Here is a 23,920-nt window from a genome sequence, read left to right on the forward strand (position 1 = left end):
GATGAGTTCATTCCTGAAGTGCAGCCCCCATTGTAACAATCAATAAAAGAAGGGCTGGTTTTGAAAGCATGCTTGGCATCTGACTGATATCAACAAAAAGCTGTACCATTGTCTCTAGGAAAGGCCTCCATTATGTTACAGAAGCAAAACCTGTGTCACAAATTTGCAAGTGAAATAACAAAAACACATATTCTATTTTTGTATATTGTTTCAAAAGTCAGCACTATGCTTTCTAAGAATGTACATCCCTATGTCACTTTGGTTGCTGTGTGGAAGAGTCATGTCTATGCAAGTGGGAAAACTTTAAAAAAAACTATCAGGGAACATTAAGAGAAATTCTAACTGATGTGACTACAGTAACATCAACTGCAGGCCCTTAAGTTTCTGGAAAACAATTCAACTGTCAGTCCTGACCTCAAAACAGCCAAATTGATAGGGCCCAAGGATGGTGGTTAACAGAGGCAGATGTCTGCCACCCAAGTTGGCATCCAACATATGGTTACATCCCTTCTTCTTTAATTTGCTGGAGTCAAAAGACAGCTAAAAGCATTAAACAGTAATGTTAAATGTCAGTTCTGATTATGATAGGGATAGCAGATTCCCAAGATCCACCAAGAAATCCCTACATTTTTCTAAGTTTACCAGATTTTACTACATACTTTACAGTCTTGTCATTTGAGGCCCCAAACAGCCCAGAAGCAATTATCAGCCTGCAGAAAAGATCCCGGCTTCATCAGCCCATCTACGTGTTCCACCATGATGGACGAGGCCTGTCTTTGCTGTCAGCACCCGGGTTGAGTTAAAGAGCACCAAATGATTTTCCTCAACATGCTGTTGGCAGTACACATTATTTATGCCTTTTCTCTGTAAGCCACAGTCAACATAATTCAGACAAATTACATGTTAATCATCCTTCTGATGGGAAAGCATCCCAACTCCTTAGAAAAATAGTTAACATTGAAAGTGGCTCAGCAGTGCAAATAAGTGGAACTACATAGCAAAAAATCTTCAAATATTTGGGCTGCAGTTTGAGGATGTTTGTGAAGCTGGGATGGATTCTGTTGATAAGAAAGACCCTTATTTGACTGCTTAAAGGAATGCCTGATTTTTTTTTTCATTTCACTTCGACCATTGGAATGCACTTAATGCCATAGGAAGATACAAAAAAACGAAAATATGTGAGGAAGTGTAGAACTAATTTTACTGTGATGAAGAGTCAAATTGGAACAGAAGAGTTCAGGTAAATTTAGGTCGTTTGTTCAGTCATCCTTTAAGAATGAGTTGCTCTTAAAAGACTATGGAGGGATACATTTCTTTTTTCAAGAGAGGAACTTTTTATATTAATTGATATATTTTTTTTTATGATTTTAATTTTGGCCATCATTTCAGTAATGTAACAGACCCTCAGAAACTCGGTGCACTGTCTTTATTGTTCCTAGGACTGCTTCTGGACAGAGACCTCTGGTGTTCTCTTGGGAATCTGCTGGAGTCGCTCTTCCAGTTAGTATGGTCACAGCTCCGAATGCTCCTGTTACCATTATGACCACTTTAGACTTCATATACACGTAGCCAATCACAAGGGGGGCTGAAACAGACTGAGTGCAGGGGCTCCACCAGTATCCCATTATTGCTAACAGCAAGGTGACCTAGTGTTTTTTGTGGGTCACATTTAAAGTCCAACAAAATCTATGCCAATCTCATTCTTTCCACTATTTCTTGATAAAAAAAAAAAAAGAAAAGAAAAGAAGAGGTGATAAGAAAACAAGATCTCCTGTAAGCAAACTAGAGGCTAACTGCAGCACACTGTGATGGGCTTGAAAGTCAGCCAAGTAACATATCACTAAGTAACAGTGCTGTCAACGTGATCTATGAATAGAATGTAAAATGAGTGTTTTTATATGAAGTGATCTGCAGGTCATAATGTGGTCAGTGAGTGCAGTGCCTGCTGATGGCATAGCCTGAATATGAAGACAGTACATGTTGACAGAAAGGAAATTCACTTCTTGAATCACTCTTAGGAGAAGGAAATAAATAAATCAGCTCAGAACCTTTGGGCTTCACAAAACCGCAAATTATAATGTACATTGTGCCAGTGTTACTGAAGACCATCAGTGACTTTGTGTTTCCAATTAATGATTTATGGCCTGAAATGTGCTGCATTGTGAAACTGTATCACAAAGGAATGTTGACTGGGACACTTTAAAGAAGAGATTAATAACCAAAGGATATCAGATTCCCCGAGGCAGAGGAAGACAGAGAGGGTGAAAGACAAAAGTGCAGATGCAAGACCAAGACAAGATTGTTGAGTGAGACAAATAGTATCTCTTATTGCAGTTTGCTGAAACTGCAACAGAGACGAGTTGAACATATGGTTTAGGAAATGAGATGTGCATGTTTTTGCTAGCAGTTATCTGATTTCATTTTATCATTTTATTATACCCAAACTGTCCCGAGGCAAATTACAACATACTCTGTTCTGACTCCTGAATCTTGAAATCAGGAGGATCCAGTGAATGTCTGTTTACCTTTGCCACATGCCATTGTATATGTTTTGCGTTTCGCAATATCTAATCAAGCAAATTGTCATAAAACTGGAGAACAGCATATCAAGTCTGTTTACATGTTTTATATGAGGGCTGGTTTAGCGAGCCAAACAATAACAACGCATCACAATGAACCCGGTCACCCCTTACAGACACAAACCAGAAGTTTTCTGTATTCATACGAAGTGGACACAGTTTTCCAAAAGTGTCTTTTTGCTGAATTCGTCTAAACTGTATGTTTAGCTAAACCCAACCCTGGACAGATGGGCAGACAATAAACAAGCCACAGATCAGAAGCTAAATATTTCAGATGCAAAAAAAGCTGAAAAATGCAAAAAGAGAAAAAACATGTCAAGTAATGAGAAAACTAATCTCAGCTGGAGACATTTTCTCGCTATTCTGGGGGTGTTTCCTTACCTAGTGCTTGTTTTTCATAATAGAGTCTCAACACTTTTTCTGCTTCTGTGGTGGAAATCACACAACGGACTATACTTATTACTTTATTTTCTCAGCGTGTGCCCCCGTCTTGCGTTTGTTATTGCAGAACACAAGGATATGCTGAACGTAGAGGGGGGCAGATGCTGAGCCTGCACAATCACAACATTTTCTTTTTAATAATTGGAAGTCCTGTGGGGTCAATGACAGGGTGGAGGCATCCAGGAGGAAAGGCACAAGGGGGTCTGGATACCGAGCGAAAAAGGGTCAGGTATGCAGTCTGGTCTGCACGTGCTTGGTAGCTGGCATGTGCATCCAATCTCTGCAGCTTTAGCAGACCAGAGCAGTTAAACAATACCTCTTTGGCTGCACCCACAGTCCAGCATGCGGTCACACTTATGCAAACACTATATGCAAAGAAATTATTGTTATAGTATGAGGCCACCTATACAACTACCCAGAGGAATGTTTTATCAGTATTGCGTGTGGGTGTGGTGGGGGAGCTGGGGGTAACACCAGTGGCACTCACTCACATAGGATTAATGCCAGCAGGAGATGCGACCAGTGGAGCAGAACCCTCAAATTCCCAAACCCGGAGTTTTGGGAGCCGTCACCACATGAGAACTGTCCTTGGTGCAGTTTGTTGTCTTATCTGCAAAATGAAAATGAAAGTGATTTATACTGGTAAACAGTATATAAAAAAGCCAACAGCTTCAACCTGCTGACATAACTTGACTTTTCCTTTTACAGGGGAACCACATGGACGAAGCAGATTTGGAGCTGGAAGCGCACTAAATGAACAGAACTCAGTAAAATACGTTAAAGGATTCAAAGAGTTGAATGTTTTCAGCGGCTGCCCCCCCACTCACCCCCACCCGAGACTGGATATAGCGGTCCCTCATATCGGGGCTCTCCATTTACATTATTCATACGGAGGAGGGTGTGACCTGTTGGCTGTTTTTTTCTGTCTGTATAAAAACGAGAACTTCGCGTAAAAGAAAATACAGATGGAGAAGGCTAGCCAGCTCGCTGTGTCACAGAGAGTCCCCTTAAGCCTACGTGACAACTCACATACTGTCCCTTTGTGACCAGCTTAATCGGTAGAATGCCCGATGTCTGTGTGCTTTGTCTGGTTGCCGCGCTGGCTGCATTCGCCCGGCTCGCCGGCACTGTGGGCCCCGTGGTTCGATGTGAGCCTTGCGACGCCGGCGCGCTCCTGCAGTGCAAGCCGCTGCCCAAAGACTGTGTGGAGCGGGTGAAGGAGCCCGGCTGCGGCTGCTGCATGACGTGCGCCCTCGGAGAGGGACAACCGTGTGGAGTGTACACGGGGCGCTGCGGCTCCGGCTTGACCTGTCGGCACCAGCCCGGGGAGAGCAGACCCCTGCAGGCTCTCCTGGAGGGACGGGGAGTGTGTTCGAGTCCCGCGTCCAAAAAACTGAACAGCGTTCTCATGCCACCGCAAAAAGAAGGTGGGAAGTCTTTTCTTTTCTTTTTTTAATGATCCCTGACACCTTGTTGCCCGTGTGTGCGTGTTTGTGTGGGTATGTTTGTGTGCGCCCCTGAATGTTATTATGCATTGACTTTGACAGGCGCCCTGCCCATTAGGGTGCTGTTCTTCGCTGACCAAGTCCAACAGTTCCCTCCTGGGTTAAATGTGTGGCATTTGTAGTGGCTGGGCTAAAGATGCTGTGACAGAGCTGCTTGTGATTAAAAAGCACAAAGAAAGATGCAAAAACGTATTTTCCGGTCTTTTTGGCAAATCAAAACAATACGTGTGTGTCTGTGTTTGGGGGTGGGGGGTTACATTGCACAGTTGTGCGCTGGCCTGCGTTAAACAAATCCCACTAGACTCCTAAAAGTTTGACTTCATAACAGGAGTTTCTAAATTGGAGGGTCCCGCGTCAGCTAATACTGCTTTACTACAAGTCCCTTTGGAACATCGTCCGTAAATACGAAACAGAACACGAGGAGTTTTATGATTTACACTTGTAAATTGTTTTAAGAAGAGGACACTACTGCTCCTTCCCTTTCTTCATAATGCACACAGTAGCATATGCACACACAGAGTCCCCCAAACCAGAATTAGCCATTTACATTCTGTAAGTTTATGGTTTATAGTATTTAGCTGAGGCCAAGTGCAGACCATGTCCCTATCTGCTGTAAAGCCCTTATGTTAAAGCTAATGGATTCTTGGACACAGCATGGATGTGCACAGTATGTGCTTCCCTGGTGCAGACAGCCTAGATCACAGCTGTCAATGTCATTTTATATCTAGGGCCAATACAGCCCACTTTGATCTTATGTGGGCTGGAACAGTGAAATTCCCCTCACTCATTTTTTCTACATGCCTCTGTAGTAAATGGAAAATATCTGTCATAACTATGGGGTCAAACTGTAAGTAGTAAATGTGTAAAATACAGATATGTATAACTTAACTATTTTGATTTAATATAACTGGATGTGACAAAGGTCTTCATAAATAGGAAAAGCTGTAAAACTTGTGAAACTACAGTTAAAAGTCCAAAATGTATGTCCTTCACATTCTCCAAAGGTATCCAAAGGGCCGAATTGGCCTCCGGGCCTTATGTTTGATACCTCTGTCTGACAAAACAGGGATGAAATTCCCAACGCAAGTATTCAAACACACAAACACAGCCAATTACCATTGAATACCAATGTCAGATTTTCTAACTGTCACACTGAGAGCCATCCTATGCCTGGTCTTTTATTTAAATGTATGGCTGCTGCTCACACTAGTCAAATGGCACACATGTCACCTACATGTGAATACACATGGTTGTGCGTCTGGGCACACAACTGACGTCAGGCACCCAAGAGCCCGTGTGTGTGTTTTCTTTTTCCTGGTTGTTTGGTTTGGCCACACTAATGCGTGGTGTACAAGCACTCAGCAGTCACAGTGTCATACAAACATAAACACACACACACACACACACACACACACACACACACACACACACACACACACACACACACACACACACACACACAAATACAAAGTTCTCACTCTTTCACTTACTTTCCAGCTTTGCTTCTTCTCACTACCTCACCCTCTAATTTATGACAAACTAAACTCATTGGGGAGCAAAGAGATCCACCTAAAATGAGAACTACCAGTAACAGCATTGACATGGGTATTGATCTGTTTCCTTCTCCATCTGCACAACTGGAGAAGAGATCCAGAAAAGGAGGCGGAGAGGAGGAAAATGACCCCAAGTGCCCCTGTTGGTCAGAGTGTGTTGATGCAGCTCAGCGGTTTCCACAGCCATGTCCCCAGATTCAGCACAGGATCTCCTCCCAGACATTAACAAGCTCTCCTCCTCACCACAGTTTGTGCTGTTTACCCCTGTGCTATTATACAAACAAATTGCGTAATGTGTCAATCTAAAACACCCCAGACTTCCTAGAAGGGTTATAAAAAAGTTTATATTGACAATAAAAAGGAATGCTTGCAGAAATCTAAAACAGGGCATAATTCTTTTGTCCCTGCTTGTGGACATATATGGCTGTTATTGAAAAGTTTGGGGCAAAACATGTGGAGGGTGCCTCAGGTTGAAAGGCACTTTCCGATTCTGCTCTATTGCAGCACACGCTGTTGTTGACATCTAAGTTGTTGTTCTCAGTTCTCGTGAGCCTGGGAGACTGTGGAGCTCCACCGCATCACTAACTGATCAGGTGGTCACAGAGAAAGGGTGGGCTGCTAGCCTGCCTGCCCACACGAGCTACACCCCTACATGCCCGTCCGCCGCCTTCACCACAGCTCTTAAACACAAAATCTGCTTTGAGTTAACAGTTTAAAACTGTGTTTGGGTGTGTATGTGTGTGTGAGTCGCTGCATGTGTGTTCCCATCATCCCTCTGCCTCTCCAGGACGTCGTCTCTGAGATCAGTAAGCTCCTTCCACTGTGGCCTTGCGGTGGTGTGGTCGACCGGGTGGCACATGGGTGGTAGTTTGGTCCTCTCCTATTTCAGTGAGGAACATCTGAAGCCCCCCTCTTCTTCTCAGACAGATGGTCCCTGATTTGCTGTGTTTAACAATTTGACAGGAATCTTTGCCAACACCACTGGCTATTAATATACCTGTCCCAGCCTTCTCCCCACCTTATATATGCACACATAAACATATATACAACCGTTTCTTCTAAAGGTCCTTAAAATGTCTTGTTTACGCTCAGTTCCTCCTTGTGACTCTATCTCTTGGCCTGCATACTGTGGAAATTTGTGGATATGAAATTGTCATGTTTCTGTTTATTACTTGGCTTCAATTCTGGCTCCAAACATCCCACAAGGCAATGAGCTAACTTTATTTTGTCTGCTTTTAACAGGGTCCTCATACACAGTCAAGAATTTCCTGCTGGATTGAATGAGCACAAGCGAGCATTTTGCAGTCATTTTGTAATATGGCAATTTCTATACAAAACAGAACAGCGATGACATGTTGGCTTTTGATTCTGAGGTCGCAGCTTAAGCTCCACTTGTGCTTCAGAAAAGAGATAATAGGAAGATGTTTCCATTAAATATTAACGAAACAAAGAAATGGCAATTTTACGTCCATATCAAACAAACCTAAATACACTTTCAATTCAGTTTCATTTATACAGCGCCAAATCACAACTACAGTCACGTCAAGGCGCTTTATATTGTAAGGTTAACCCTACAATAATACATACAGAGAAAAAACCTACAATCATATGACCCCATATGAGCAAGCACTTTGGCGACAGTGGGAAGGAAAAACTCCCTTTTAACAGGAAGAAACCTCCGACAGAATCAGGCTCAGGGAGGGGCGATGATCTGCCATGACCGGTTGGGAAGAGAGAAGGAAGACAGGTTTCACACACTTGTGTGTGGCTGACTCAGATTTCAAAAAGCTTCTTCTTTACATTTAGACAACTTAACACCTAACAATCTCTGGTGTCTTTTCTTAATTTAATCCAGATATGACAAGTTTTAAAACTGACTTGAGGGTTGTAAAATTTTTACAAGAATCAAGACAGAGAATCAACCATTAAATGTCACTATTTGTCTTTATTAAGCACCAATTTATATGTATGAAACCATAAAATTGTTAAATTGAGAACTTTTCTTTGTCCATGTAGAAAATGCTGGAAATCAGGTCGAAGACTCTGCCAATGTCACCCAGACAATTACAGTGCTTCCTGGCGTGGGAACTGTGAAGGATGGACATAGTAGGGGCTCGATGGACACCAGGCCTCCTTTGCACAACATATTAATTCAGAGGGGTGAGAACAGGAAGACCCAGAGCTACAAGGTGGAATCATTATCAGGAGGAGCCAATACGGATGTGCACAACTTCTCTGTGGAGAGCAAGAGGGAGAATGAGTATGTAAGTCACACCAGGCAATGAAATTTCTGTTAAAACTATGAGATTATTGCTATTTTTCGAAAAAAAAAATACCTGGAATCTCACTAAAATATATAAAATGCCCATGCCTTTCTTTGTATGTATTGTTTTGGGGCATTTCAGCCTGATTTTAATAAGCTAGTGGACAGAAGACAGGAACGCTGGGAGAAGGACCAAGGAGAAGACACAGTAAATGCCCTCAGGGAAGCTTCAAACCTAGGCCTCAGTATTTAGGCCTTTACACACCAGACGTGTAAAATCTGTGTGACTATATCATGCGTTAATAGTAGTTTAAATTATGACCTCGTAATTTTGCTGGACAAATTTGCGGCATTTATTTTTTCTAACCAAGTTTGATATTTCAGATTTTTTGAATCTGATTAAACAGATTTGAATAATGAGGCCACTGTAACAATTTTGACCATAGCTCAAAATGTTCATCTGTACAGTAATAGTAAATAGTAAAGTAACACTAATTTTCCTCAGACAAATTTTCCCCAAACACAACACTTTCATTGTGGATATACATTACACGAGCAGTTCAGATCTGAAAAATTTGTTATTTTGTGTCACTTTTTCGCATCATGTGGATTGCTGAATCAGCAATCCACATGCTTATGGCCATTTTTTATTTGCTGTCAAATAAAACGTGTTTACCAAAAGGACTACTGCACACCTGCTTTCTAACAACACTGCCTTGCACACTGGCCATCCCAGTAATGGCACAAATCCCAAAGATGAGACGAAAGACTAGTGTCACAGTCTCAGCAGAATTTTTTATTTTTTTTTGCTAGCCAACTAAAATGAGCTCTTTAGCCATTTTGTAACACTATGGGGGAAACAATTGCAATCAAAACAAAAACAACCAATTACAGAAATGAAAGTAAGTTGCTACTTGAAAAGTCTGCAACTGAGAGTTGTTAGGAGGTTGTTAGCTTGCTAGGTTTTTAGCTAGCTTTTTATCTGTCCTAGCTCTTTTCACTGCAATAATTATTGTACTTTAAGACTAATATTAATTTTTGAACTCAAAGGTAACAGTAGTTGGTCAGCTGCATTATTTATAAGTACTTTTTATTAAAACTGTGAGTGTAACAGTCCGTAATAAAAATCCCATTTATATTCTCCACAGAGATTTTCATTACGTACCATAATTCTGTAACCATAAAAGCAGACTTACTGTGAGCTATTACATTAGCATGTAGAAATTCAGCATGATATCCACCTTGATTTAATACAAAAGCGTTTTATTCATGATGTCATGGAAAATAACTATAATTGTAAACTGAAACAGAGATGTTTCTGATATGTGAAGGTGATTGCAACCACAAATATTTAAACTGGCAAACTTCAGGTCACTTTTATACACACGTGCAATACAATACAAACTACAATATGTATGCAAAGCTATTATCATATGGCACTGATAACAAATACTTTTGAGACATTACATTTGAGAAAAAGGTTGGAAATGCCAGAGAGTGAAAATAGAAGAGTGTTCAAATCAATAGCTGCAATCAAGACATGTATTATGCTTGCTGATATGCCACGATGCTGCGGCACCATTTGAAGCAGTGAAATGTAAATGATGATATGTGTTTGCCTGTTCTTGAGGAATATTTGCAACCCAGGTTTCAACAAACTATACCAAGTTCTGGCACTATTTAGTGTTGAATTAACAAAAGAAAGCTCTCTATAAAGAAGCAAACTGTGCATTAGCCAGTTTGTCTCATAGATAAAGTGGGTCAACATTCCACTGTGGCCCAACTATGATCGCATAAATGCATACTGTCAAGCCATGGTAGGTGGTATGAATGTGTAGCTTCTTTCACGTGCAGGAAAGAAACAAAATACAAACAATATGGCAAATCTCTCATTATAGCGGAGCTATACGGTGCAATTTGTGGTCCAAAAATCCACAGGGTACTTTTATGTTATCTACTATTGTTTAAACACCAGTAGTTTTGATTACAAACATTTTGTAACAGAAGGTACCACTTTTTCACAAAGTGACTATCTCATTTTGGGATTTAACCTCTTCAACCTGGACCTTACAGTGTGTTTGTTTCTGCACTTCAACACGGGCTCAGCATAGGTTGCTCAAACTTACAGAACTTTATTTAAAACCGCAGGGAAATTCCAGAAGCTCAATGGCATGTTAAACATATTATAAGAATAAGTATAAGAATAATGGATTACATCAGAATTGATATGATACGTTTAGCTTGTAGCTTTGGAGCCGATTAGTAGGATAAAAACATTAAAGGTTCGACACGGTACCTTTTATAGGCTTTGACGTTCACCACAAACTTTTGAACTTGCATGGCTGTGCCCGGTGTTCTTCCTGTTTGTGGATGTGTAAGGATGGCGGCCTAATATTAATGCTTTTGTTTGCTATGTTGCTAGGGGCCATGTCGGCGGGAGATGGAGAGCATCCTTAACAGCCTTAAAATCAGCAACGTGCTTAACCCGAGAGGCTTCCGCATACCCAACTGTGACAGGAAGGGTTTCTACAAGAAAAAGCAGGTGACTGGTTCTCCCTGCTGTTTTATCTCTGTTGTTTCTTTATACCTCGTCTCTGTCCCTCAAACACACACACACACCCACACACACACACCTGCGGACATACAAATAGACCCACCGCATGCCTGAACACTTCCAAAGAATCCTCAAAGACTCATCCCAACCACCCACACTTACACAATCCCCCTTTTTTGCAGCCCAGGTTGCCTTGACAGCCACATCAACACTATATTATCAGAATGGCTAATAACCATGTATTACTCCAGTAAATGCACTCCAGCCGTCTGACTCATGCCTCACAGGAAATGAAGTCGGTCAGGTGTGTTTGTGGGTGTGTGGTGTGGGAGAGTGTGGGGGGTAGGGATGTAAGAATGTGGTCCAGGAGTGTGTGTGGCATGGTAGATGTGGCAGCAGGGGAGTATATGTATGGCGCTTGTTTGATGGCAGTAGTTTGGTGTGGGAGAGTAGGTGTGGGGTGCTGTTGGCGAGGTAAAAAAACAAACAGGCTGTCACTGGTTTAGTTTTTCGCGTTCGTAGTGCAGACTGGGGCCACCCATAGGCTACTCATTTGAAAGATGGCGGGGAGGGGAGGGAGAGCAAAGAAGCTGACATTTGGCAGAGCACTGTAGGTGGGTGACATGTGCTGTGACCTGAGGAAAGAAGGGATAAGACGGGGGAAGGTGGTCGATGAAGAGGAGGGCTTGTGGGGCATTAGTGAGACACACAATGTGACAAATACCACTATCCAATTTCCTGGGGTGGGGAGTCTTATCGGAGGGATTCCACAGGCCCATTCTGAGAAAAGCATGAGTCACCGAAAACCCCCTACAAGCACCATGAGTCAGAGTCCAACTCAAGCCGTAACACACACACAGAAAAAAAAAAGAAAGAATTGTCTTCTAAATTCTTACCTCACTCGTTCCCCACGGTCTCTCCACAGTAGTTTCATTGCTACTTTCATTAAAGTCAGCCTCTACCTTGCTCATTTCCTGGATTCCTTCAACAAAATATCTACCGGGAAAGTGTCAGTTCTGGTTGGAGTGTTTGCAAATGTGTGTGTGGCAGTGTGCCAGCTCCTGTTGCCCTTTTCTCAGAGCACCAGTGGGGTGCGGAGTGTTGTGTTAAATCCGTCTCAGGGGATGTGCCTTCACGGTGTGTTGTAGAGATTTATGACCGGAAACATGGTGAAGAGGAGACCGTGTGAACCGTCTAGGGTGACAATACTTTGAAAAGAAGGGAGCAGGGAAAGGAGGTGGGAGGGATGAGGTTGGGGGGAAGGACTAAACAGAGGAAAAAGTAGCATAACTATATACCTAATATGCAGGTTCTGTACCTCTGTATGAGTATATCCCCTCAAATATGAAATGCTGTAGAAATGTAGCTTTTTATTTTACTTTTAACGATGATGGCTCAGAGGGAACTAAAATTGAGAACTTTAAGTCAGCATTTTGCATCCTTAATTGTGTTACAGCACTTTTGAAGCGCTTGTTAGGAAGACGCTGATGATGGATTCAATAACATTTTCACACACAGATTCACAGAAGTGAAAAAGGAGAACAGAAGTTATGCTATCCCAATTGTGTCTAGGTTTCTGAAGTTCCAGTAAATAAGTGTGTGTTTATCTAAATCTGAATTGTGCATGCTGCGTGTCCGTCTCTGCAGCTTAAGATCAAAAGCCCTTAAAGGGCACATATAATTGTCATTTGATTTTTTTAAGTACAACAGCAGACAAAAGCGATTTAATAGATGTTGAATTTCAGTTGCAGTTTATTGGGGTTTTTTTTCCCACAACTTTTGCTTAAAGTACTATCAAGTCCGACAGTTGATAATACGAGACCTCTTCCTGGTAGTTTCAGGGAAACCAGAAAGTCCTGTACTCAGTTTAGGGACTTTTTTTTTGAAAGGCAGGAGCTCAAACCATTTTATGTGCTAAGTGTAACTGCTTTTCTCATTGAAATCAGGAAATGGGCCTTAAAGATTTTTTCAAAGTCAGTGCATGTGGGTAGGCATGGATTTGACTCACTTCAGTAACAGTTAATTCTAACAGTGACATTTTTAATGGCCAAAGACAAAAAAAATCAATTAAATAACCACTTGATAGCTTATATAGCTTATATTTCTGCTGAACTCTCCGTGTAGTTTGCTCAGTTGTTGCAGAATGTATCTTTCTGGGATTATGCTGGCATGTTTGTTGTTGAGCCATTCACTGTGAAAGGTTTTAATTAGAGTTGGGGAGTAGAGAACGGCATGTAATAAAACAAGTAATTTAACAACATTTTCCCGGAGCTTGCTGGTAGTTAATTAACTTCTAAAACTAAAACTAAAATTGTGGGCCATAAAAAGAAAGGAAGTTTAAAAAATATCACTTGTCTACTGTAATAAAGGCTCTTTTCCTGTCCAGATCCTTCCCACTATGATGGCATACCCAGGTAAAGATCCTGTCATGGTACTGTGGTGGCCATCCATAGGCATCCATAAGCTGTATTACATCAGCAGGGGTCATTGTTAAAATGTGATAACTTTTTTTGTAGTGGGCTGAAGCTGGACTTTGCCCTTTGCCACTATTTCTATTTGCATTTTTTTTTTATTGGATAGAATTCCTTGGTTCAGCCAAAGTGCGGTCAAGAAAATGGTGGTGGTCTCAGGCCATGTCCACACTAATACATCTTTTTCTCTTTGTTTTGGCTTTCTGTCCACACTGAGACGGCGTTTTGAAAACGCTCTCCAAAGCGGATACTTTGGCATCACAGTGTGGACACAGCGTGGACAGCGAACAGTGTGGACAGTGAACCCGGAGCCTTTTGGAAAACGATGACACATTTTAGTCATGTGATGCAGTCATGTGACCAATGAAACTAAGATAGAGGAGGCATTAAACAGCAGTTGTTTTGTTTGCTCTCAATCTATTAAGGATTGATATCAGTCTGTACATGCTCCACATAGCTTTTCTTCAAATTCTTTAATTCTCGCTCGCTTTTGCAACTTTGCACTTTTGTGTTACTCACAGCAGCAACTCCACCTCATTGTTAGTCCATTTAAAAAAAAGGTCGAATCGTCTTGCGTTTCACGCATGCACAGTACTGGAATGTAAGTGTTTTCGACCTTTTCAATGTGGACGCACAACTCTGTGAAAGCGACTGAAAACGATAGTGCGGACGCAGAGCGTTTTCAGACGAAAACACCGTTTTCAAATTCATCCAGGCTACTGTAGACGTGGCTTCAGGATCTGCTCTCTGCTTTTTGCAGACGATGTGGTTCTGTCATCAAACAGTAACCTCCAGGTCACAGTGGCAGTGGGGTGGTTTGCAACAAAGCGTGAAGCGGCTTTGGTGAGAATTAGCACCTCCAAGTCTGAGGCTATGGCTCTCAATGGGGAAATGGTGGCATTCATACTTGCCCCCAATCGAGGAGTTCATATCTCAGGGTCATGTTCATGGGTACCCTGCCATCCTTTATGATGGAAGGATGGTGTGGTGTCTATGATCAAGAGCTGTGTGCGAGGAGCTCATTTCCAGTCAGGGCAGGAAATAAGTTTCTTGTTCCGACTCTACAATAGAGGCAGGATGAGGAGCTTTGTGATTCAGAAGTGATCCTTCCACATTGGAAGAGCTGGTCTAGGCATCTGAATAGGATGCCTGCTGGTTGCCTGCTTAGTTAGGTGTAGTATGTAAATGAAGACATTTATGAAAACAATGCGTGGCTATGAATATGGCTTAATGCATTTGTCAAGACAAAGTAGACGCTTCTGGCACACCATAACCTACTTCCAAGACAACAAATTATGAAGCTGTCAAAGCTGACCCTAAAGACACATGCATTTGGTCAAACATTGTTGCATGAGTCAAACAAAAAGGTTTTTATGTATCCTGCAAGTGTTGCTGGAGTTTTAAACAGGTAACCCTTAAAGTGACGACCCTAACTTTAACCCCAACCCTATATTTTTGAGAAATATATGTTTTTTGTCAAAAAAGAAAAAATGTAAACAGTTTTTAGGATCAGTTTGAATGGTTATCTTCTTTGTTCACTGTTAGCCAAGACTTGAGAAGAACATTTTCTTAAATAAAATAAGTTAGGTTATAGTTAGGGTTAGGGTTTGGATTGTCATGAATGACGACTTAGACCACAGAGGGTTAATCCATAGGCAACTTGTGGAACATGTGCAAAAGGGTGAGTGTGGCTCAGAGCTCATACAGCAATGTCATTATAGATAAACAAATGTTCAGACAAGTTGTCACATGCTATTTGAGCTGAATGAGTTATTCTGCTGCATGCAATACCCCCACCTGGACTCAAGTCTCTAGAAGGCAGGGTTCTGACTCACAGACATGTATGTAAACCCAAAGCTGACTCAGTTACCAACTGAATAATGTACATTGAACTACTTTTTTCTCAACAGTTTAACATTATTTTACACCATTGGTTAGGTTTGCTATGGTTCAGCTTGTTCCACTGTCAAGTTAGTGGTAATTTTGAAAACAACACTTTCAAAGTGGTTCCCCGGCACTATTTTTATTTAACCATATTTTGGAAAAAGAAAAAGAATTCAACTATTTAGCTCCTATGGACTGTCCATATAAGTGCATATACTCCCTCTCAAGTCAGTTCCTCCCATCCTGGAATGACTCCAACTCCACTATAATGAACTGCAGGTAGCAAGGTTAGTTGTGGCTCTTCTGCAGCCCTGGTGAGTTTGCTTGCGTGGCACATGGACGGTTTCACTATCTGAGACAGATTCTAGTAAGAGTTGCTGTCTAGCTAATTCCATTTTTCTAGAGCAGAAGAAGAATTACTGCCCCCAGTTGCATTCTGCAGCTGTCTGGATTTTAGCTAAACAATGCTGAGGTCCATCACAGCACTAGTCAGACTAGTGTTAGGGGAAGGACTAGAGATAGGGGGTTAACAGCACCTGAACTTTCAAAAATAAGAGCAATAGAATGAAAATGAAATAAATGCTGAAATAAGTCATAATTAATTTATTCCTCCAATAAAAAATCTATGTGTCGGAAACACTTCAAGTTGCGTTAATCATTCAAGCTTCATTCAACCTCTGTTGCTGTACTTTTCTATTTAAATGCAAAATGGTGCAGTAATGTAGCCAGTGAGGAGAGTGAAAGCAATAGCCTTGACCTCTTAACATTCACCCAGTCACAGGTGACTGGTTTAAGGGTGGGGTCAGGGTTAAGGTTAGGTTTCCATCTTACCTCTTTGGCATACCCATGCTCACGTATCAACCCTATAGTGGTGTCATTTTCATATAAGAAAGGTACGTGCCATTAGCAAAAAACTGCAAGGAGGAACCTATTTTTAGCTGGAGTTATATGAATTGGCTCAGTATCCCCATTCAGGCCAGACATTCCCAACACTGACCACTCATTACATCCCTCAAAATCTCACTCTCTCTTTAATTCATCATTTCACCACCCATCATTACCCCCATTGTGCCGTGCCTACGGTCATCCACACATCTTTTGTTCTGCTTGCCCGCTCCATCATTCCGTCCATCCTGCCCTTCCACCCACCTGGCTTTTCCTTCCTTGTTTGGACAGGAATCACCCCGCAGAGGGTTGTGAATGGAACGACAGTGTGTGTCTCTGTGTGTACTCTTTTAGAGTTTAGAGTGTGTGTCAAGAGGAAGAGGAGCAGGAGGAGGAGGCCGTGGGTTAAGGATTTGAGCCAGGTGCCTGTGTACCCTTCTGCGTCCTCATTCACTAGGTCCTGACACTGCCAGGCCCATAAGGGTTGACTTATTGAGCGTGACTCAGAAGGATCTGTGGAAATGTACACACCAACCACAATGGCTTTATAATAACTGGCCAACCTTTGGGGATCCAGACAGCTATTTTCACCCTGTCTCTCTCTAGTTCTCGTCCCTCCCTAGATTTATAATCCATCTCTCTTTCTTCTTCACTCTGAAATATAAGCCTTTTTTTCCAGTGTCTCATGCATAATACGCAGAGCAGGGGAATATTTTTTATTATTGAACACAGACACAACACAGTACCTAAATTTAGATGCCAATAACCAAACTGTACTTCTCAGTAGTTTTACTTGAGCATATAAACATTTTCAATAAAGAAAAAAAATCCCCTTTTCATGCTGCAAATTAGGCAACTCTGTAAAGTCCTGAAAGGTGTTATTCATATTCCTGTCAGAGGAATTTCCATTTATTTTCATATTTCAGATAAATGTTTGAAATGTATTCAGTTTAGTGGCAAAGTCAAGGAAATGTGTGATGATGATATTTCTGATGCAAAAAAATAAATACCTAATCTTTTATTGGTGATTGCAGCTCGTGAGAACCAATATTTAATAGCGCAAACAAAACAAAGTGACAGACCTAAATCCCCTAAATCAAAGTCTGAATCAGTTGCCACAAGGTGTCAGCAGCAGCATCTTGTAGTGTAACTGTAGTGATACAGCGTAAGTCAATATGTAAGCACAACAGCAGCATAGGTGGTGTTTTTCTCTGAAATTTTAAGTAAAAGTATAACATGACTGCTTAACACTTTAGTTTACACACAAGTAAAACTTTGAAACTCTTCCCCAACCTTGTCACACAAAAAATCTGAAAGTGAACATTATTTTCTACCTACAGTATTGTGTTATGTCCCAGTCTAGGAGTACTGGAGCGCAACAAAAGGGTTCAAAAGGGTGTCCCCGCCCCGTCCCCAAAGCCAGACCCAATAGCCGTTTTATCATTAAAGGTGAGGTTTATTGCTATACCAATAACACCAAAACTGAAAGGATAAAATCCAGGGTGAACAAAGGCCAAAATAACAAACCAAACAAGCTATTCCCGAAAAGTGCTACCTCAACCCTACATGAAACAAAACCAAACAAAAGACAAGTGCTACCTCTAACTCCCTAGCTTCATAAACAAGACAAAGCGTGCAAAATTATATAGACAGTTCACCTCTTCTGCTTTAGTGCTATTTACAGATGGACACGACTAGTTACAATACTATATACAAAACCTAGATGTTGTCAAAATACACACAAGATCAAGCACTGCAAGTTTGGAGGCTGAAGACAGATCTGCTGCTGCCAGTTGCTGCCAGGGGAACAACTGCTGGAGACGGGCTTTTTGAAGCAGCCAGTTGATAATGGGGGCCAATCAGCAGCCACCAGGCCAAAGCCGGCCCAAAACAGCTCAACCAATCAGGAGGACCTGGAGAGACTCTTAAAGGCACAGAAGACACATACAAAACACAGTCCAGACATACTGACACACACTAATTCAAAATATGGCTGTATCTTGGGTCGACCTTTTTAAGTAGTTGCTTAAAGCCCTGCCTTAAGCAACTACTTAAAGCAGCACCATTAACTCCATCAGTAATCCATACACAATTTATTCTTCCTCTCATATGGAATGCATTTAGCAAGTGCTCCGGCAGTGCTGGGTTTGAGCCATTTATTTATTTTTGGGTTGCACATCACCAACTGCCAGTATTTCCTCTTTGTATGCTATGTGTTTTTGCCTCAAGTGGTGAAACAAGTTTGTTTCTTCCACTTTTAGCAGGAAGCTCTCTGTTTAGGCTCTCAGATATGCCTGTCTTGTCATTCGTGATAGGGAACGTAAATGCACAGTGCTCTACCATTAACAGTAATGTAAATATTTTTTTTTTATCATGAAAAAGTATATCTGTTTTTCAATAAATTAATAATATTTCCAAATTTACTGACCAAAAATAATGGTGATTATTATTTTTGCTTTAATTGAATTCAATTACATGTGTCAACAAACATGTATGAATGTTTTTTGGGAGGTATACATCCATTAGCTGCAACATTAAAATCACTTGCCTAATATTATGTCCCAGCTCTGTTCTGACAGGACATGCTGGCAGAACCTCTGGGGGTGTCCTGGTTGTCACTGGAATGTTGGCAGTGATTCCTTTAGGATTCTGTGTGTTACTGGATGCAGGCTGTGGAGCAGCGTATCCACAGACGCTTGATCAGGTTAGCATCTTGTGCTGCCTGCTGTTATTGGGGTGGGCCATTGGCATTTTAAGATTCATATCGTACGTATGTGTCAAATTAACATCCACATAAGTAGTCAGACTTAAGGGTTACCAGGAGAAGACAGAATGATCCATGTTATTCACCTGCACATTTTTTTTCCCAAAATATCCCTTTTTGCTTTTCGCTAAAACAGAGTAGGGTCATGATAAGGATTATCAGCTATGATGACTTGGATCTCAGAGGGTTAATGTTGTAGCTGACTCTGTCACACTAACTATATTACACTATATGTAACACTGTTGTATCTAAAAGATAATCAATGTTTATCATAATAATATTAAATAGATCGATGTAGCTTTAACACAAGTAGAAATAAATGACGCTTTAATGTGCAAATATTGGCTAGTAGGTGGTTATGTTTATGGTTAACAGATAGAGTGCTTAACAAATTATTGATGTTATAAATTTATATTATTAAAATTAGACATGACTTTAATCACTGAGCTGAGTTAAATTAATTATTAAATTAAACCCAAACTTGACTACCATTAAAATTAATTTTCTGCTGCAAGTAAACAGCAATTTGGCCTTTGAATTGAATTTGAACTGTAAAACAGTACATTTGGAAATTATTATTACATAAAACAGCAATAATTATATTTTACTAGTAAATATTTTTAATTATCTTTAAAGAGCTTGCGCAAACTGGGGGATGAGCCATTAGAGAAACATCAAAAATTAAATATGTAATTTTTAATAATGTTAATAAACCTTACATTGGGTGGTGGTCTAATAAATTTGTTAAGCAGTGTATATGTAGAAATCTTTCTCTTAGAGATAATCGTCCAAATATGCTGTTTTAAATTTACCCTCTTCTCCCTCTCATGGTTTGACCACATCGAGTCATTACTTATATTGATCTCCCTTCTTCCAGTCTACCACTTTGTAAACTTTGTGAAGGAATATTTAAGACTCTATTTTAAAGTTTGTGTGTTGCCATTCTTCTAAAACAAACAAATTATTCTGGAGTTCTCTTCACTTAGTCACTTTTTTAAAGAAAAAGCAATATCCTGCAGCTACTCCCAAATGCCCTTGCAAGCACATACAGATGCCCGCTTGATTACACAAATACATATACATGCGCCCATACACACACACAAACGCATTGCATTTTATGAGCTGGTGTTTATCCAGTGGTCAGACCAGGCTCTTTTTAATGTGCGTGAAGCCCAGCAGTCTTGCTGTTAGCTATTAAGATCAGCATTACAAGAGCTTGCATTCATACACACAACGCACATGCATGCACACCTCATAAAGGTAGCATTATGGCTTTTCAAGGTAGATGAAATATGCTTTGTTTTTTGTTGCTTTTTTTAGTGACAACCATGTAGACCAGGCAGGGCTAGTTTTGGGGCTATGAGGCTCAGAATATAGGGCATGGGCTTTAGGCTGGCGCAGGGTTTGGACTCTGCGTGTGATCGGGTGACTGTGGAGGCTGTTTGAGTAAAGCAAACTCATCGTCATGTTAAGAAACCAGTTTGAAATGAGCTTTGTGCCATGGCTGTTATCCTGCACTAAGCCAGCATAAGATAGTTACACTGTGTCATGAAGGGATGGACATATTCAGCAGAGAGAGTACATCCATGGAGAGTAAGAGAGAGTAAGAGAAATCAGGTGAAAAGAAACAGTGAAAACCATCCACTGCAGCTGCTGTCTGTCCTTTTTATGCTACTTTTTGTTAACTTTTGTTCTCCCTTCTTGGTGAACTTAGCTGTTGTTCCCTTTCCAACTTTTCAACTGGTCAGCATTGGCTCTGTGCGCAGCGTCATCTGTAGTGACATTCACTGCTTAGTGGATGTTTTGTGCTTATGCGTGTGTTGGGAGTGAAGCACTAAAGAAAGGACTGCAGAGGCTTGAATAGAAATTAAAAGGTAGCCAAGCAACAGGGATATGCACACATGCACATTTTTCCTCTCCTTTCCATCTTTCCAAGGGGACAGGAGTAGGAAGACGATACAACCAAAATACTGAGTTCACAGACAAGAATGCCTGGATGATGTTAGGGACACATGTGGTCGTGTACCTATCTCCAGACTCCACTAGTTGTTAGTGAGGTATTTTAATAGATTGCTGTCTCTATAAAGCTGCCTTTGATCATGCACTCAGGCTGTACATGAATCTTGATTACACTGGAAAAAGGACACCTGATCACACTCCATCTGTCTCCCTGTGCCAAGGAACATTGCAGTTTTGTTTACAATGTTTACTGATAGATGTTAGAAATCTAAGTATAGCACTCAGTTTAAGATTGAAGTGCAGATTTTCAGCTTTTAATTTGTTGTTTTTTACATCCCTGACTGATACACTGGCAAGTTAAAACACTTTAACCTGTGTCTGACTTCCTTCACTGCTCGGGCCATCACATTGTCACTGCAATCTAACACTTTCCCTAAATGGGGTAAAGCATTCATTTAGTTTAGTCTTTTTTTTTCTTTTTTTTAAGAAAAGATGGGCTTAGAGATTAGAGATTCAGGTTCTCAGGTCATCATCAATGATAATTTAGACCTAACAGAGCTGTGGGTGATTGGTGTGCATAATGTAATAAAAGTTAAAAATTAAAATTAAGTATGAAAGGCTGAGTGAAACAGTGTTTTAACTCATGCAGAAAAGACATAGAAAGTGTTGGTGTGCAAAGCAAAACATATGTGCTCTTTGCAGTACATACTTTCTGATCACACACCTAGACTGCCGGTACTTACCGACGGTTGCCATTGAGGCAGACAGGCGTGTCTCGGTCGTGGCTGGACTTCTTACCTCTCTCTCACCACTCCCACGGTGGGAGATAATGGGAGCTACGAGGAGTGGGACAATTTGAGATCTGAACCTGGTTTAACTGATTGTGCTGTTCCATGTGTACCCCCAAAATACACCTCATAAAGTTGCCACTCTACAAAGCCGAACCTCCTGTGGGACATCTGATATTACTGCGTACATGTGTGGGAGCAGGTGGGGGGATGGGGGGGTGTATGTGTACAGCACATACAATTCTTGTTTGTGTGCTGCTGCGTGTTTGCTAACGTGTGTTTATACTCACATGCGCCCCGTGCACTGGGGCAAGCCATAATTAACTCCAGATGATTTTGAGTGCCTGCCAGCTTCCCAGAATAGCAGCGCTGGTTTGCAGCCCTCCAACTGGCCTTGGCAAATATTTTAGCAACCCCATGTTTACCTTCACACTCTACACTCTCACTCACTCAGAGCATTCCTCATTTCAAGCGCCTCTCTATCACAAATAATCTGCTTTTTCATCATTTACCCCCAGTGGCCGGGAGCACAAAGTAAACTCCTCCACAGCACCTAAATTGGGCAAACTCAACAGCACGCTGCCCACACGTAATGCTGCTGCAAAAGCTCTCCTGCTCTAATCATGATGCATTTACTACTGTCTTACACAAAGCAAACCCCTGCATTGTTTGCGCTGTGTATCGCTGATGTTTTACTCACATAAAAACTCAGGTAGCAGGGCATTCCACTCCGTGATCGACAGGTTTGTCTAATGAGAGTTCTGCTGAGGCATGACTTGGCCTGCTGACAAGCATCTGAGATCTGAAAACCAACAGAGGGATGGGGTGTTATTATAATACAAGCATGCACATTGAAGGTGGTGTTGTTAAAGCTGTGTCAAGGCATTAATTCCTCTCCGTGGAAACGCTAATCTGTTTTCCCAGTGTGTCTCAGAGGGATAAGTCCTCCGCTACCTTTTTAACCCCACCCAAACTAGAGGTGGATGTCAAAGCTCGATGAGCGATGGTCTTTCTTTTGACACCGGTTGGTTTACCTTTGGTTCTGTGAAATCGAACAAGTGGCAGACTAAACTTCTTTGTCTTCTCTTCCTCGTGTTTTTTTTTACAGTGCCGTCCGTCCAAAGGCAGGAGGCGGGGCTACTGCTGGTGCGTGGACAAATATGGGCAGCCTCTCCCCGGCTATGATGGCAGGCAGTGGGGCGAGAAGCAGTGCTACAACCTGGAGAGCAAATGAGAGGATGGAGGAACGACGAGTGGATGGAAAGGGGAAGACGGTGTAATATGGGGGAGGGATGGGCAAGGGGTGAGGGGGGGCGAGAAAGAATGAGATCCCACTGTGCTCTTGCATTTAGTTTTATGTAAACATCTGAAAGAACTCTGGACCTCTGATTTCAGGTCCTGCTTCTGTTGGAGGAGGGAGGGGGGGGGGGGGGGGGCTAGGGGAAGGTGAGGGGGAGGGGTAAAGGATAGCACACAGCCTTCTGTCCATCACAGCTATCTGTCCTGTGCTAGGGGGAACCACCTCTGTCCTTTTTTTAAAATAAAGGTTTAAGCTGAAAGCTGGGGAGGGGAGGGGGACCCGTCAACTGCACTATTCTTTTAGAGAGAGGAAGGAGGGATTTTTCCACTCACTTTAAAGAGGAGTTGTTTGTGACTGTGACCTGCACCCCCACCTCTTAAAAAACCAACGCCATTGTTTGTTTGTTTGTTTGTTTGTTTGTGTTTGTGTGCCCATCTGCCAGTTAGTAACTACGTGTGTGTGTGGCTGTGTAACATGCATGCACAGCTGCATGTCTGCACGCAAGTGGTGTGTGAGTTTGTGTGTTTGTTTGTGTAAATACTGCATGTCACTAAACTCAGTTTAGAGATGTCTGACTACCCATCCCCAGGCCCTGCTCCATTAAACAATGCAGAAAAAACATAGCACTCTGGCTCAGGGTCCATTATTAAGTGAAGGATTATAAAATATTAGATGGTAGGGCTTTAACTTTTTAGTGCAGCTCGGGGGGCAGCCTTGCTGTTTCTAGTTCCTTGTTACTAACCTGCAGGGCAAAGGGATTGGAGGCAGTCCATGCAGCCACAGTGCCTTAAAAACTAGCCTTTCATTACCTCCTCTTCAGATTCAGCTCTTCCTCTTCTTCAGTAGCATAAAGCAATACTTCACTGAAAAGCTACCTTATGAGTAACGTGCTTGACAATTTTGAGGCTTGCATCTTTGATGAGGAGAGCAGCTGTAACTAAAACAGTATACACAAAGATCCTGATACAGTGCCA

The 23,920-nt window shown here is 41.6% G+C and overlaps 1 protein-coding gene across 2 annotated transcripts; it reads left to right on the forward strand.

The window, feature by feature from the left end:
* Positions 1–3,980: 3,980 nt before the first annotated feature.
* On the forward strand, positions 3,981–23,011 carry igfbp3 (insulin-like growth factor binding protein 3). Of its 2 annotated transcripts, none has more exons than XM_006797854.2 (4): positions 3,981–4,447; positions 8,095–8,342; positions 10,764–10,883; positions 22,755–23,011. In XM_006797854.2, exons 1-4 carry the CDS (start codon positions 4,084–4,086, stop codon positions 22,878–22,880), a joined length of 858 nt encoding a protein of 285 aa, XP_006797917.1. In that variant the 5' UTR covers positions 3,981–4,083; the 3' UTR covers positions 22,881–23,011. The 2 variants fall into 2 exon arrangements, with proteins under 2 accessions (XP_006797917.1, XP_006797916.1); XM_006797853.2 differs by having other exon boundaries at positions 8,095–8,338.
* The last annotated feature ends 909 nt before the right edge of the window (positions 23,012–23,920 follow it).

Source organism: Neolamprologus brichardi, chromosome 17, assembly GCF_056152115.1.
Source record: "Neolamprologus brichardi isolate AB-2024 chromosome 17, ASM5615211v1, whole genome shotgun sequence".
In the NCBI taxonomy this organism is placed as follows: Eukaryota; Metazoa; Chordata; class Actinopteri; order Cichliformes; family Cichlidae; genus Neolamprologus; species Neolamprologus brichardi.